Raw genomic sequence first — 17,074 nt, forward strand, 5'->3', positions numbered from 1 at the left:
TCTGTATAACTAACTGAGTTAAAGCTGTTTTTGTATTGGCTAATGCTGATTAGCTGTGGTGGCCATCTTATATTCACTGGATTAATCAGTTAATCAGTTGTGGATGTACATCTGATAAATACCTTCCAAAAGATTTCTTAAAACCTGTCCAGTGGTTCATGAGATATTTTGCTAACATTCAAACAGGGCTGACTCCAATAGTTAATGGCAAAGTTTTAAATAAAGATATTGTGCGACTTGTGTTCCAAATATTTGTTGGGTATCTGTCACAGCTACCAACACACCAAATGTCAGAATAAAATCTGTAAAATTCAGTTACAGCCATTTCTTTTGTTTTTAAGGTCAGTTGGCTGTGGCAGCCATCTTGAATTGGGTTGACTCCAAAAGTTAATCAGTTGCAGATATCTATTCAATTATTACTTTCTGCAAGTTTCATTAAAATTCATCCAGTGGTTCATGACATATTTTGCTAACATAAAGACAAACACACACACAGACATGGGCAAAAACCTTATTACTCTGCTTTTGCAGCTGGTGATAATAAGTCTGATCTATCAGAGCAAATGTTTTTAGCAGTCAGACTATGAGCACATATACAAAATGACTGAAAGAAGTGAAGAGGAAATTAAAAGAAAAAAAGAGGTAATGAGATGGATGAATTGCACTTCATTGAGTTATTTGCACACAGACACGAGGAGGCGGGTTGAGCCAGACAGATAAGTGGAACGATAAGCCAGACACTGACTAAATCAAACAATGACTGGTTCACTTCTAACCGCTGGAGCTCCACAAAGGCAGCTTATCAACTCCACATCTCCCCTTCCTCCCCCAACCCCTCTCTCCCTCTACCTCTCCTTAGTGTCCCGGCCTGTGAGCTCTCTGTCCCAAAGGACCTCATCCATTCATAACCGGGCCAGCCTCGTTCCTCGCCCATTCTGTTGGCAGGGCACCCGGTAAAGAAAACAGGCCTGGTCAGAGCAGAACCAGTTCCTGACAGTGTCTCTGTTTGGCTCTGGTTTGGTCCGGTTAAAGACAAAGGCTCAGCCAGCCAGTAAGTCTAATTGAAATACAGTCTGGGCCACATTAAACAGGCATGCTGGCTAATGATTAACACAGAGAGGTTTTAATAGACAAGAAAAAGAACTTAGCCAGTAGAAGTGACTACTGGTTAGTTTGAACAAATAGGATATTTAATTTGGAAATTTAACAATTTATTTTAAATCTTTCCTCTGAAATATTAAGAGATAAGGATTAATTCAACATGAGGTCAGATTGGCAGAAATACTTTCCTTATTTTATTCCTCTCACAGACACAGGAATACTGGAAACCAACTTAGTGCATGGCAAGAAAGAGAAGAACTCACCCGTTTTTCTGAACATTCTGGCAATTCCTGCAAAGGAAAGCAAATACTGTAAAACTGTGACGTGCCCTGGCTAATAAACAAAAACAAAAGAGCAAGAGTAATGGCAGATCCCTACAAACTAATATCAACTTTTTCTGAACCCCATAACAAAAGCTTTGTAATACAGTAAATGGAAAGTATGAAACATTGTGAATATGATCTTTAAACTCTTTTTGAGACAAAGTTCCAAAGATATTTTACTTTAAAAAGTGAGAATAAAAATAGATACAATTTTTGTTAGTATTTCTTTTACTGCAAAGATAATCACAAAACCAGTGGAAGCTGTTTAAAACTGTATATATTAGAATATTAAGGACAACTGAACATTTTTTTTACATATCTCGGTAAATGGTTTTCACAAATCCAGACATGTACCAATTTGAAACAGAGATGGCAGAAACAATAAATAAGTTTTGGCTCTGGCGTAGACAGATGACACTGCAGATGTCTGTTTTATGGATGGATCTAAAGCAGAGATCATAGAGTCCTATGCTGTTTCATCACAGACGTTATAATTAGTGACAGCAGGCTGCAGACTTCGCCTTCTTCACACTCTTTAATGTCTTTCACAGCCTGCCTGGTTTCTTTTTCCACTCCCAGTGTGTTTTCAAGTCCTCGATTGATGACTAAACATCATCATATCAAACAAAATTAGTGTGTGTTTTGCACAAATACATATTTAAATAAATGCTGTATATAGGATACCACTAAACTCATTTAACATTGTCTAAGTTTCATGACATTTTACACATATGGACGTGCTCCACTCTCATTTTTTCCAAGATCCACCCAATTAGGCTGAAACCTAAGCTTTTCCTTCTGTAAGTAGCTGCTCTTATAGTGATGGTTTGCCTTTATGTCAGGTTTATGTCACTCCAGGTCCTTTTATGATAGCGTGCTTTTACAGGAAAAACTCATAAAGTCTGTTTATTAACCTGGAATTTGGTTTGCTTTTAACACAGGAAGCTAAACGCCCTTCCCAATAACCATCCATTAATCTACAATGTGTGAATGGGACTACATTTTAAATCACTGTGCTGTTATTGTTGCACTTGGAAAAATTGAAACGCATACAGGCCAAAGTGTTAAGTAGATACTACTTGATCTTAGATTTGTGTTTTTTTGTTGGCTGAATCTTTGTACCATGTCATAAAACATATACTGGTTTTGGCGAGACTGCAAAGTTAGCAAGCTGCGAGCAGCATTACAAGAAATTCCCACTTGTAACTTTGACAAGCTGGTGTTTTAAAGTTTGTTTCCATTTGAGCCTGGTGCTGTGAGCGTCTGTGGCCAGCAAGGGGGACAAGTGAAGCCGTAAAGAGCTTGTAACCATGACCTCTAATCACCACTGGGATGCTAATGGCTTCCATGTGGCTCACTGGAGACACCTGGCAGCCATCTTGGCTCTAAGGGGATCAGAATAGCGCGCCTGTTTACCGTGTGAAAACAGAGAACCATCATAATAACTTCTTCTAGTGTAATGGTATGCACTGTAACAACTCAGAACACTAAATTGATATTTAGTATGTCGTAGAGTAGGATGGTCATACACCAATACTGCATCCCGAGGTGTCTAAAAATAGTAAAGGTATTGATTTGAGTACCGTCAATGAAAACCATTCATGTAGTCATTACTGACTACATGAATGGTGAGGCAGAAAAGTGAAACTGTTTAGCTACATTTGTGTATGAAGAATGGACTTCCTGTATTGCTTCTAATAGTCCCATTCTTGCTGTGTAGTAGTATTCATGTGTTTGTTTGTCTGTTAGCAAAATATCTCACGAAGAAGCAAACAGATTACTGGATGCGCATCTGCAACTGATTAACTTTTTGGAGTCAACCTGATCCAAGACGCTTGCAATGTTAGCAAACACAAGAATGGCTATAAGTCTGTCAGTTTTACAGATATTGGTCCACTTTGACATGGTAGTTGCTGAGAGTCATACCCAACTCAAACTCCAAGCTCAAACGCATCGTGCAACATCTTTGTTAAAAACCTTTGGTAATCAAGGCAGCAAAAATAAATAAACCTTTGCTGCCTTCATTTTCTTTGTAGCGGTACCTACTGTCCAGGCAATGGGTTGCTGTGAGTGGTATGTTGATTTTGTGCCTCATACACATCATGTATGTTGTATCTTTAATCTGAGAAGCACAGGCTAGAAATACTCTTTAAGCTACATGCAGTAATAACATGATATGAACATCAACTATTAAGTATAATTTGAAAAATGTTTAACAATATCAATAAATGAATACTACCCAACACTGTCACCTTCTGGTGCAGTGATGAGCACCAAAAAACAGACAAAAAAAAGTACTCAGTGCATGTCATTAAGCTTCAGCAATCCATAAATCTTCACGTTTTACTGCTGTCACATTAATTTCAAAGACTTGTTTTGACTTTTCTAACCTGCAGGTATAAACAAACAAGCCCAGCAAAAAGTTTGGACCCACATACCTGTTCTTTTTGCGTAATTAGGTGTGCCTGGGGTTTTCTAAGTAATGTTGTCAACACAAAAGCACAACCTGACTGCTAACATTTCTGAAGTAAGTGCCATAAGGACATGTCATTTATAATAGAGTTGTTTTGGACACCTACATGCCCTAAGCACTAAAACACATCTAACTTTTATTGAGAAAAATGGATTTCCAAGACCCTTAAAGCAGCATGACGTCACTTCATTTTCCTGAACCTGCACTATTTCATCCAACAACGCTGTTTCTTCTGTGTTAAAGGATCAAAGAAGGCTTGTCTACACTATCAAATCCCATTTAAAAACACCTGCCTGGAAAATGTCATTTTGAAGTGTAAGGTTGAAATAAAACTTTTCTGGGCAAGAGATCCAAACAAAGTAGGTTTAATCAAACAGTAATAAAACAGGATTTGGTGCTTTCATGTGTAACCTTGGCAGGTTCACTAGCCTTGGACTGATGGTTAAAAAGGCAGTTTATAAAGATTAGCAAGTGTACTTTGGAAAAATCCTGTCAGAAAGAAAGAAGCTCAGTTTAAGCATGTTACAAATTACCATTTAATATGAGTTTGTAACTGTGAATTATTTTTAATAATATGAGGAAAACTGGTCTTTTCTGTAGAACTTCACCTTCAGCAGTTCCCCTTGGCTCTTCGAGGAAAAACGTGACATCCTTCTTTTCCTCTGAATCATCGATGTGATCGTACGTGATTTGAGGGATTGATACGGCTCTCTCTGAGGCCACGCCCATCGAACCAATTCCTTTGGACTTCAACCTTCTCTTGGTTCCCTTTTTCTGATGGACAGAAGAAACAACAAATCATTAATAAGGAAAAATTAAACCACTGCTTTCATTATAAAAAACAATAAATTAATTTCTCAAAAGATTCAAAACTAACATCTGTCTGTAGGCAGAGTATGTAATAAGTCAAAAGGAATAAGGTCTAAAAAATGTTGTAAAATGATGTCATGACCAAAAGAAGTTTTAAAACTTTTTTCTCTCTGGTTAGAGCTGACCAACACCTACATCTCTGCAGAAACTGCACGGACTCGCCTGTAAATCTCATTGTACATTCAGCCCTCGCTTGCGAACAACAGATGGTTCATAAACTTCTTCGTGTGAGTCAGAAACCTATTCTTGGTTTTAAGGAGGTGCATAGTTGGAAAATATAAATCCTGCTCAAGCAATTCAGCATGAAAACCAGACGTCACTAAAGATTAACTAGACAAAACTATGAAATAAGTACAAAGAAAGAGGCTCATTATTTAGGTTACCAGGCCGTATCCGCTTCATTTATGTGCTTTTGTAACTATAACTACATCTACTATAGGGAACTGGGTATGGCTTAATCAGTTCAACAGAAACACCAGAAAGCTTCAACAATTTTTGCTCAAAATACATTTAGCATTATTGTATTTTCACAAATGGAAAAGCAATACTGAATCCAACTACAGCCACTATGTGTGGAGAGATAAATTAGTCCATCAAATCTCCCCCTCATCTGTGTCTGCTGTTTGACTGAAAATCCACCAAACAGCCTTGCAGCTCATATGTCAACACTATAGTGGTCCTTTTCTACTAAAAAAAAGCCTGGTTTAAAGAGCTTTGACAACAATGCAGTGTGTTTGATTCAGAAAATTTTTAGGTGTCTTGAAATTTGTTCAACAAACCTACTTTCTGAAGAAAAAAAAGAACCTATCGGACAATTCCAGCCAGGTGTGAAAAAGCCACTGAATGCCAACAACGCTTTTGTACCAAAACACTTTATTAATCTCACCAAACTATGCACTCAGGCAGGCAACAGTGAAAGAAATGGGGGCCTGATTAACCCTAGTTTTCTAGGGTGAGATCATTATGTGAGTCAGTGAGTTTGTGAAAAAACAGATCCAGCTGACGGACATCATCGACGAAGGGCAGAGAAGAAAGAGGAGAGTGAAGCTGAGTCTGTTATAGTCTGTTAGGACTGAGGAAGACTCTTGAACAACAGAGAAAAGGCAGGAGGAGGAAAGACAGAGGAGAAAGTCACATGCTGAAACAGAAAAGAGCGGAAACAGCCGTCATTCTCTCAAATGCATGTGGGTTCAATGCAACACAAAGATTTTTTTGTTGTTGTACTCCTAGACAAAAGTTTACTCCCATGAGAAAGGCGGTGGTGACATCATCTCAACTGACTGGCTCTTTGTCCGGCGGAGACAAAGGCCTCGAGTCATCCCGGTGGAGTCAGGCCTTTAGGGTGGGAGGAGCTGTTATGTGTGAGGTTTTGTGTTTTCTGTGCATTGTGTCCTTTGCGCATGTGTGTACGTTTGTGGGAACTTAGCTTGCCCTTTTATTCGTTATGGCCTTTGCCTAATGTAGCTAATATTGTTGCAAAAGGTGAACTGTACAAGGAGACAACACAGAGAGGGGGCCACACATATGTTAATACAATCTGATGTTGTAGATGTGAAGAGAGAATTACCGCCATGTTGAGTTTCTTGATGCTGGGGCTGCAATTGTCTGCTTCTGCAGCGGCAACGCCCTCTGCAGTTAAGACGTACATTTTCCATGTAGCAGCACAGCCGTTTGGTTTCTCTGCTGCATAGCATCTCCAGAGTGTCTGAAAAACACAGGTTGAAGCAAAAAACTTAACAAACAACATGAATGTAAAACTGCCACAAGGTATATTTATTTATTTATTTACAGCAACCAGACTTATGTCGTATGGTGGATCCAACAATACTGCACAATTTTTGCCATATATTTCATAAAATAAAATGAAATAAGCATACAAAATATACATATAAAATACTAAAATAGTTGTTATTGCTGTCATATTCTTGTTCAGTTGACTTATTCACAATGTTTGTACACTTCGAGTAGCAATTGATTGAGCCCAAAGTTTCTGCCGCTGTTGTTTTGTGCTTTAGAAGCTGCAAAGTTTGAGAACCACTGCTTTGAGAGATACAAGTAAATGCTCACCAGTTGGATGTTTGCTGGTTCAATAAAATGTAATCATAAGAGAAATCCAAAGCATTTACGATAATTTCAAAACTAATTAGTTGCATGATTTTACACCTCAATGTGTAACTAGCTGCTATTTTTAGAATCCTTAAACTAAAAAGCTTTGCTTTTATCATGTCTACAATTATATTCCAACTACATGGCAGACTGAGGTGGAAATCATTTGTATTACGAATGTAACTGTGTTCAAACTGCGCATCAGTAATAAACTGTCTGCCTTGTTTTTTCCACCTTGGTGGCTGCTGTAGACTTGCCCAAACAAATTATTTTTTTCAGGAATGTCTCCTTGTTTCTCCATGCATCTGTTCATACATACAGCACATCATCATCATTCCATAGCCATGAACATTGTTTCTCATAAAAGCTTTAAAGGGTCATTTTAAATCTTTTCTAAACCTTTCACTTTGAATCAACAAGCAAAACACACTTTCAGATGCAACTCAAGAATTCAATGGCTAAATAATGTGATAACTTAGTATATATGCATGTACAATAAGAAAAATCTATAAAGTGAGGACATTTTAAGTATCAACAGATCTGGATTTAAAGTGATAAACTCCTCTCTTAACAGCAAAGCAGTAATTTGAGTTTATTTTCAAATTTTGATTGATAAAAAAAACTTTGTTTTGAATTTGTTTTGTTTGATTGTACTAATTTATTTATCAACCACGGAAAACGCATATATTACAATAATCTCAAAACATAAAACATGTTTGCATCAGAATTTATCCACAGTCTCTATGGAAGTCAGGCACACAATAGGTAGAAAGAAATGTCTTGATGCCTTGTGTATTTTACCTGGATGAGGGAGGCTGCAGCAGGGATTTGTCTATTAAAGTGCTTCTGTCTCTGCTTCTGCTGGACTTTCAAGGCAAACCCTGAGCCCAGGATGCCCTAAACAAATACATCTGGATTTTAATACTTTAATATTCAGACTAAGAGAAAATAAAAAGGATTTAACTTTTAGGGTAGACACAGGAAAGTACATGCAAACCCTGAACAGGCATAAATATAGTCTAACTGATCAGATAAAGCATTTCTTAGAATCAGTGTTAAAATATTTTAGTACAATGCAATAATTTCAAATGATGAAGGTCAAAACTGTATTTACAGCAGGTAGAGCGAAGAAAGAGATAGCAAAGACACTGAAGCAGGAGGCGATGGCTTTTCCTATCCACGTTTGAGGAATCTTGTCTCCATATCCAATGGTGGTGACAGTCACCTGAAGGAAAATAATATTTTCTCAGAATAAAAAGAATGGTCTTACACGACCTGTAAACAATGTGTTCACAACTTTATGACAGAAAAAAAGCTGATAGGATTTTATTGGAAGTTTATAAGGGACCTGATTGCATTTGTGGTTTAAACTTCAATGTAAATGCAAAAGTTCTAACAAAGTCCTTGTTATAAGAATAATTAACCATGAAAAACAAGGACATGAGCTTCAGAAGCGTATTTTTAATCCAAAACATCCAAACATTAAATATAAATGTATTACTGTTTGAATATATATGAATATGGATTTGCATATTAAACATTTACAATTTAATATGAAAGAATACAACAAATATCTCATGCTTGTTTTTGATTAATTGTAAATGTTATAAAACTGCCAATGAAAGCTCTCAAATCTACAAAAGGAATTAGACAACAAAGAAAAAGTTCATCAGCCATTCTGGATTTGCCCCACAACTGTCACTGGGACATTTTGAGGTTCTTTCTCCTCGAGGGGAATGAGATTCCCATCCACTAATCCTCACTGAGTGTAGGAATTTGCAGAGCTGAGGAGGGAGAATAAATACCTCTTGCACTTGCACATACCCCCCCACACACACACACCCCAATCTCCTGAAAGCTGAGCCAGTTCTGACACATTCAGTGCACACTTAGCTCACTGTGGGTGTCTGCAGGGTATCGCTGGGCGAGCCACCGCTGCGCGCTAACACAAAGCGGCTGATGTAAGGTGAGACGCTTTAAAGAGCTTTGAGGGTAAAAAAACGAAGGAGCAGAGGCGGGAAAGGCGGGCGGGAGGTTGTAGTTTAGGTTAGGGGGTGGGTGGAGCTGCGGGGGATTTAATCACTCATCCACAAATCCGATGGCTAAACAATGTCCTCCTGACATCGGAGTGGAATAGTTTATTCAAAAAAAAAAACAAAAAAAAAAAACAAATCCTCTCATTCAGAAAGCAGAGTGTGTGGGGCTAAATCCACTTCATTTCAAACAAAGGTCAGGATTTCATACTTTTACCCTTGAATTCAGTGTGTGTTATACTATATATGTGCAACTGAAGGATTTTTATTTTTGCTAGTATAAATAGGCAACTCTTTATTAAGCTTGGCTGATGTCTCAGTCAGTCTAAGTTGTGACATCAAACTGCTATTATCTAACCATTAGCAACTGGGAAACGACAAAGAGCAGAGATGGTTACAGACGGGAAAAGGGAGAAGGGAATGTGAATCATGGCATTGGCTTGTCCCCCAGCTGTGCAGTGCACCTGCACATCTAAATGAGAAAACATGCCAGGGGGAAGCAATACTCTGTGGGAGAACTAAGCAGTTGCATTTCAGCAAGTGCCCACAAAGCCCCTTACATAACTCACCAAAACCGGTGTAAGAGCATATCATGACTCTCAAGTTTACAGTTTCAGAAAAAAAAAAAACCACACACATACAAAGGTGCAAATCCCCAAGTGGGATTCTTTTCTCTGCATTGTGAAGAGAAAAACACAAACAACAGCCTGCATGGAGCAGGGCGGAGCAGCGTGACCCCTCTAACCCGTGGAACATAAAGGTCGTAAACCTGCAATTAAAGTTTTAATTAAGGGAACTGACACTTTATATTGGTGCTCTAAAACTTCTTTGAGCCAAAACACCATAGAGGTGAATGGTTTATTACCGTCTCTTTGTAGTACGCTGATCCCTTGCACAAGACGGCCAGAGGTTTCTCATTATTCCGCATTTTCAATTCAAACGTTTAATTAACTCCTCTGGAAACCTGAGCCTCCAAACAGAGGAGAAAAGAAACTCCGAGCACAAAAAAAACATGAACAAACTGGCATCTACATGTAGAGTTGCACACATGCGATATAAAGAATCACCGAGGGGAGTAAAAACGTGATAACTATCATGTTTTGAGGAAGCCAGGGTGGACACTTCTATTCTCCCACTTAGGATTTCAATTGAAAGTTATCTGTACAGATATTCTGTGCAACCCCAGTTTTAAAAAAGTTGGGAAGTTGTGAAATATGTAAAATAAAAACAGAATCCAAAAAGTTGCAAATCTCATAAATCCATAATTTATTCACCATGCAACATAGTAAATATATAAAATGTTTATACTAATAAATTGTACCTTTTTTGGAAAAAAATAAGGTAATTTTGAATTTGATGGCAGCAACACATCTCAGCAAAGTTGGACAGGGTCATGTTTACTACTGAAGCATCCCCTCTTTTGTCAACAGTCTGTAAATGTCTAGGAACTGAGAAGACCAGCTTTTTGTAAAAGTGTTCCTGAGTCCATGCAGTGATGTCCAGAACAGAATTGGACCTGTTTTTAAAGCAGTGCTGCCTGAAGGCCCAAAGATCACGGACATCCAGTATTGACTTTCAGTCATGTTCTTTGTGCACAGAGATTTATACAAGTTCTTTAAAAATCTTTTAATGATATTAGGAACTGTAAATGATGCGATATTCAAAGCCTTCCCAATTTTTTAGCTGAGGAACAACACTGATTAGACACAGTTTTTTGCAAACTGGTGAACCTCTGCTCATCTTTACTTTAGAGAAATTCAGCCTCTCTAAATTTTCAATTTCAATTTTCAATTTTCAGTTTCAGTTTCAATCTTTCAGTGTCCGGTCCTCTTACTGATCTGTTGCCAATAAACCCAATTAGCTGCAAAATGCTCCTCTAGGTGGGTAGGTAGGTACATTTATTTATATAGCACTTTTCAGCACAGGGTCGACTCAAAGTGCTTTAGTGCTCTAGTTGTTTCTTATTCATACCACTTACTTTTACGGCCTATAGTTTCCTTCCTTTTTAAATGTGTTGGTACCATCAAATTTAAAATTATCTTTTGTTTCAAAGATTTATACAATTTCTTAGTTTCAACAATTGATATGTTTACTATGCTTTTATGTGAATAAAATGTGAGTTTATGAGATTTGCAAATCCTTACATTCTGTTTTTATTTACATTTTACACAATGTTCCAACGTTTTTGGAATGAAGGTTGTTTTTATGAAGTACAATGATGAGGTTATTTAAGCTTTTGAGGTACAATATCATGTAATACAATACAGTACAGTAAGACACAATATACTTTATAGTCCCCTTGGGGATAGTAGTCTTCAAATAGAACAGCTGCAGATTGAATAAGTAACAGAATTTTAAAAAATGTACTCATACAGACAACCTCTAACAGTTATGTAAAGCAATTTTGAGTTTCTTGTTTAGCTGCCTTACCACGCCCCACCACAGGGCATCGGCGTAGCTGGAGAAGCCCGTCTTGCCCTCTTCATCCACAGCATCTTTCTCCGCCAAGTAGACGAAGTAGGAGGAAAAGATCAGACCCAGAAAGCCAATGTACAGGGTGGTGATCAGCTCCTGAAAAATGCAAGTTGACCAAAGATAAAAGAATAAAAACGCTGTTAAAACAAATCACACTTTATTCTATTAAAGCTTACTGACATAGCCGCCATGATTTTACTCATTGACTTTTCATGTCACAGCTTGGTTGTTGCTGGAAAACCTGACCAGTCAAAATGTTTCCGAAAAGCTTTTCTTGGGTAAAACACAAACTGTATTCTGAAAATTACACTGCTTTTTGTATTTTTGACGTAATAATTTTAAGAGCGCCAACGGTGGCAAACATATAAGTCTTACTCCAAACAAAGTGAGTGTTTTAAGTGACCTGTGAGTGACATCTGCTGAGCAGTTGTTGACTGACGCCAGTCTTCTTCCTTCTGTTTATCCACCAGCCAGACGCATCATCTAACAAATGATTGTTTAGGTCGTGCCCATCCCCATGAAGAAACAAGCCCTAAAGTCTCACTGTGGCTGCAGTCTTGTGAGGGAGGACTTTGCAACAACTAGGGCTATACATCTTCTTGGGTTTTTTGAAGCCTTCCAGGATTTCCTTAAGAAATAATAGCCCTTGCATCATAGAGTACACCACTGAAACTTCTGAAGGAAGTGGGTGGCAGAGATTAAGGTGTTTAGAATCAGACAAGAATATTGGGTGGAACAGGAAACTGACTGCACCCCCTCAGTCCATCTTCAAACCACCTCAGCAGGAAAGTGCTACTGCATTCAATTATTTACATACAGTATATTTTAAATTTGATGTTTTAATAAGTGCAATGCTCAGCTACATTTATACATCCACATAAAGATGCACTGCAGTTAAAAAATACACCAAAATGTTAAGTTTATTATACTTAAAAGATTAACCACACCAATGTTAATTGGCTGCTTCTGTTGTATAAGGATGAAAATGCTCTTCTGAACCTACAAGTGTATGAACTATGTGATATGTTTTCCAGACATTTAACAGTTTTTGAAATGAAAATGCAATTATCAAACAAAGACACTATGCATGAGCATTTGTGTAGGATCAAATGCAAATAGTCAAAGGTAAATCAAAATCTTCTGAGGGGATCCAATAATCGATTTTGACACTGTTCATATATTAAAGCAGGTTATATATGGTACTATATGGTATATGTAATTTATTGCTAGTTGCTCAACTAACTTTATATACCCTAAGAAAAATATTTGGATTAAATGCATGTAGTGCTTTCATGCAGGTAAGTTACTGATAAATGTTTGATATTTAAAATCTAAATTGTAAAGAAATTACTTGCAAAATAATAAGCCTGCTACACTGTATGAACAGTGCTTCATAACTACTTTATAAGTGATTGTTAATGCTTTATGAAATGTTTACAAACTGGTTAATGAGCTAATAATAAAGCATTAATAAATCCTTTAAAAAGGGGCCCTTTTTGTAAAGTGATACCAGCATTTCTACTCAACTTGTCTAATTGTTCTGCTTGTCATCTAACAAGAAGACAGCAAAGAATCATGTTTGAGTTGATTTAGATGTATCCTACAGTTGTCTCTTTTTTCCCCACAATCCTCAGAAGAAACATCTGCTTCTCCTGTGCTTCAAAGAAGTGAATGTCATCTTTGCTTTAACAAAGAAACATGATGTACTTCAGGGATTAACAGGAGAATGTTACATCCTTTCACTCTTTCGTGCATCAGTCTGAGAAAAAACAAAAAAAAAGAAAAGCTAAAACAAGTGTGCCATAACACAAAGAAAAAAAGGGATGGGGTATGGGGTTCCTTCACCACCCGTTTTCTTCTCCTTATAAAGCCAGGTCTTCTGTAGTTTTTTCTTTGTTTTGTTCATGCACGCACACTGGATTTCTCATGAGGAGTAAATTTTATGGGGATTAAAGCAACAAGTCTCGCTAATGTAGCGTTTAAGCGCTAGTTAAGCCGGTGCATTTAGCTCATAAAACAAACAGAAGGTGCTGTGGTTACACCCTCAGTCTGTCCAATATGAGTTAAAATACTGTTCACATATGAACTTAGAGACTAGATTGGTAAAGAGTGAAACCATTTTTAAGGTTTTTAATAACTTTGTTCAAACAGAATAAATTCACAGCATCTGCTTCCATGCTTTTCACCTGTCGGTGGATAAAAACGACAGAACCCAGAAGTCTCCACGTTCCTCCCTGCCGATCCACATGCAGCATGCGCAGGATCTGGAGGAAACGGATGCCCCTGAAACACACAAAACCGCCCTGTATGTCATGAAATGTTGATCCAATTTTAGCTACATGTGAAAAGTTTAATCCTTGTCAAACTCTTTCTGTACCTGATGGCTGACGTAGCAAACACTTGGCCATTTGACCCGACACCGAGCACAATGATGGAGGCAATGACGACGATTAAATCTGTAAAAAAAGAAAATTAGTTATTTAACTTAGCTTTAATTAAATGAAAGGTAAAACAGTTGTTGAATTAAAGGTCTCACATTGCTTGTAGGAATAGATATTTCCTACCATGTTAGAGTTTTAAATTATAATCATCTTATGATGAATAGGGATGGAGTTATAGATGATTTGGTCAAACTTGATTTGGTCAATTTCTTGCAAAATGTGGTTGGACTCAGAATATGAGTTGAGGATGACTGACAGCTACTACCACACCGAACTTTAGGTTGGTTATAAAGTCAACCATCTATAATTGATTTCTTAATCAGTTGTACATGTATATCTACTGATTACATTCTTAAAGTTTCATTAAAATCTGTTCAGTGTCCATGAGATAGCTTGCTAAAATGCAGTTAATGGTTTTTTTTATTTTTTTATTTTATTTACTTATTTCAAACATGTATACATAACAAAACAAAAAAGATAATGAAAGTAATAACAAAAAATTAACAAAAAAATAAGAATAAAAAGTAATAACAAAAAAATTTAACATATTTGAAAAGGAATGGGAAGAAGTAAACAAACTAATTTAATCCCACCCTTCTCCAAAGCTTATTAAAAATATTAATAAATTCTTCTTTTTCCTTATTCAATTTCATAAAGACAAAAACAATAATATGCTTAACTACTAAAATAAATTAAACACATTATATTATAAACATAAATGTACATCTACATACAGTGTATATGCACACACGCATAAATGTATACATACACACATGTACGCACATATATATACAGCCAAACATCTCCTTACTCAGCATCATTATATCTCTTGAAAATAATATTTTTATACCTCTCCTTGAATTTTTTTATGTTTGTACATTACTCAAGTTCCACACTCAGACTGTTCCACGGTTTTACTCCACCAACAGAAATACAAAACCCTTTACGAGTTGTATGAACAATCCTAGATTTAAAATTAAACTGACCCCTTAAATAATAACGTCGCTCCCATTCATCAAATAATTTCTGAATATTACCTGGTAATAATTTATTTTTCGCTTTGAATGTTATCAGTGCTGTTTGTACCTCTACAAGATCTGTAAATTTGAGTAGTTTTGACAAAAAGAATAATGAATTTGTGTGATCCCTATATCCAGCTCCATGAATTATTCCTATTGCTTTCTTTTGCAAAATGACTAATGGTTGTATAACACCTTTATAATTATTACCCCAAAAATGTTGATTCCATTAGTTAATGTCAAAGTTTTAAAAATAGATCTTGCACAATCAGTTAGCACTCAGTATATAACCTACAATCACACCATCATTTCAGCTCAAACACTGTAACACTGAATAAGTTGTAGCCAATTTTGTGTTTGTGGAGTTTGCTCAGCTGTGGCAGCCATTTTGCATGAAATTGACACCAAAAGCTATTCAGTTGTAGATGTACATTGACCAATTACGTTCTGAGAATTTCCTTAAAATCTGTCTGCTGGTTCATGCGATATTTTGCTAACGCTTCAGACAAATGAACACAGGCAAACATACACACACGAGCAAAAGCATTATCATTATGATTTCTGGTGTTGATCTAAAACCCTACTGTGTGATATTTAATGTGCTAATCGTTACAACGAGAAAACCCGGCGCACCTATAATTGATATGGGCTTCCTGATGAAGCGGAGGCGTCCTCTGATGCCAGCATATTTGCTGCGGCAGCCCGCCGACCACAGCCGGACCACATACTCCGTCCCAAAGAAGAGCACCAGCACAATCTCCTGTGGAGAACAAGCAGAGAGCAGCAAAAGGTTAATCCACCGCCACTGAGACTAAACACCAAAAACACGATCAGGACCAGAGGATGTGAAGGCAGATAAAGTGTCATTTCCAAAGGCACTGATAAGACAGGGGCACGCATTAACACTAATCTAAGGCCATTATAATCAATCACTAAGATTTACAAAGTGATATGAGGGAGCAGTGACAGGTGTGTGAGGTGGAAAGAGAGACACACAGAGGTGGTCTAGATGTTCCAAGACCACCCAGACACCCAGGGGGAAAGATGGAGGCTGATAAGATGGCTGATGACAGCTCATACTGAAACGGAGTCTATGTCTAAGTGACTGAAGCCTCAAACATAAACAACATTACACTACTTTCTAACAAGAGAATTGAATTGTTTACCTAGGTGTTGAGCTTTTGTCATAAATACAAACATAATGTATTACCAAGCACTCTTCATCGCCCACTGCTGAGGACAAGGTGGAGCAATGTTTTTTCCTGTGTCTGTGTGTGTCCATGTGTTTGTCTGTGCAGTTAGCAAAATATCTCATAAACCACTGAAAAGATTTCAATGAAACTCTTAGAAAGTGATCATTAGCTGTGCATCTACATCTGATTAACTCTTAAAAGCAACCCATATCAAAATGGTCACCTTAGTTTACACAAAAATGGTTATACCTCAGCAAATTTTTCAAATATTGAACTAAAATTTGGTTTTCTAGCAGCTGAAGGTCAATCACAACACGCATTTGAAGCGTTAATAGATCGTGCAAGATACCACAATATCTCGTGACATTGTGCACAAGGTTATTTCCAAGGTTTAACCAAAACAGCGACAACTCTGTCAATTCTCAACAAAAGATGACTTTCATTTAAAACATTGGCATGAAAGGTGGCAGGTGATACAAATTCCTTGTATATCACCCACCCACTGAATGCATGCAAGTGAGCCTCTAAATGAATTAACTCTGATAGAGTTCATATTCCTGGCCACTGTTTATCCATAATATTTAGCCACCATACTGTCTGTTCGAACCTTTAGCCATGTGGGTGGCCTTTTTTTTTTACTTCAGTTGCCTGAGCTGGCTGCTCTCTGAATGAAACTTAATACCTCGAGCCCTGCTGCAATAACACAGCACCACAAGACCACATAACAATGAACTGTCAATCACAACAGACAATCTCCCTCCTTGAGTAGGTGTTACTCTAAAACTAGCAGCAACAATGGATATTTCTCTTTGTTTGTTTCTTTGTTTTTGGCTCCTCGTACATTTTGTGTTTACTCATACTCATCAATTTCGTTTGGCATGGGATTTCTCTTCTTCGCCTTATTCATCTGAGCGAACTGCTCGCTCTGTATATGAGCGGAGCACAAAGACAGGAGGATAAAGCGGAATAACTGACAGAGACGAGCAGAAATGGTTCAGCAGATCTCTTTACCATGACCTGACAATCAGATTGGATTAGCG

At 37.4% G+C, this 17,074-nt stretch overlaps 1 protein-coding gene across 2 annotated transcripts in view; it reads right to left on the minus strand.

The window, feature by feature from the left end:
• kcnq1.2 (potassium voltage-gated channel, KQT-like subfamily, member 1.2) overlaps positions 1 to 17,074 on the minus strand; it is a 216,516-nt gene that overhangs the window by 173,916 nt on the left and 25,526 nt on the right. For both annotated transcript variants that reach the window (XM_025010106.2, XM_017434243.3), the window contains exons 4-12: positions 15,475 to 15,601; positions 13,759 to 13,837; positions 13,568 to 13,664; positions 11,337 to 11,477; positions 7,988 to 8,098; positions 7,675 to 7,770; positions 6,335 to 6,472; positions 4,506 to 4,671; positions 1,365 to 1,391 (exon numbers count right to left, since the gene is read on the minus strand). In XM_025010106.2, the coding sequence (XP_024865874.1) occupies positions 1,365 to 1,391; positions 4,506 to 4,671; positions 6,335 to 6,472; positions 7,675 to 7,770; positions 7,988 to 8,098; positions 11,337 to 11,477; positions 13,568 to 13,664; positions 13,759 to 13,837; positions 15,475 to 15,601 (982 nt within the window). The remainder of the gene's footprint in view (positions 1 to 1,364; positions 1,392 to 4,505; positions 4,672 to 6,334; positions 6,473 to 7,674; positions 7,771 to 7,987; positions 8,099 to 11,336; positions 11,478 to 13,567; positions 13,665 to 13,758; positions 13,838 to 15,474; positions 15,602 to 17,074) is intronic.

The sequence above is a fragment of the Kryptolebias marmoratus genome, linkage group LG11 (assembly GCF_001649575.2).
Source record: "Kryptolebias marmoratus isolate JLee-2015 linkage group LG11, ASM164957v2, whole genome shotgun sequence".
NCBI lineage: Eukaryota > Metazoa > Chordata > Actinopteri > Cyprinodontiformes > Rivulidae > Kryptolebias > Kryptolebias marmoratus.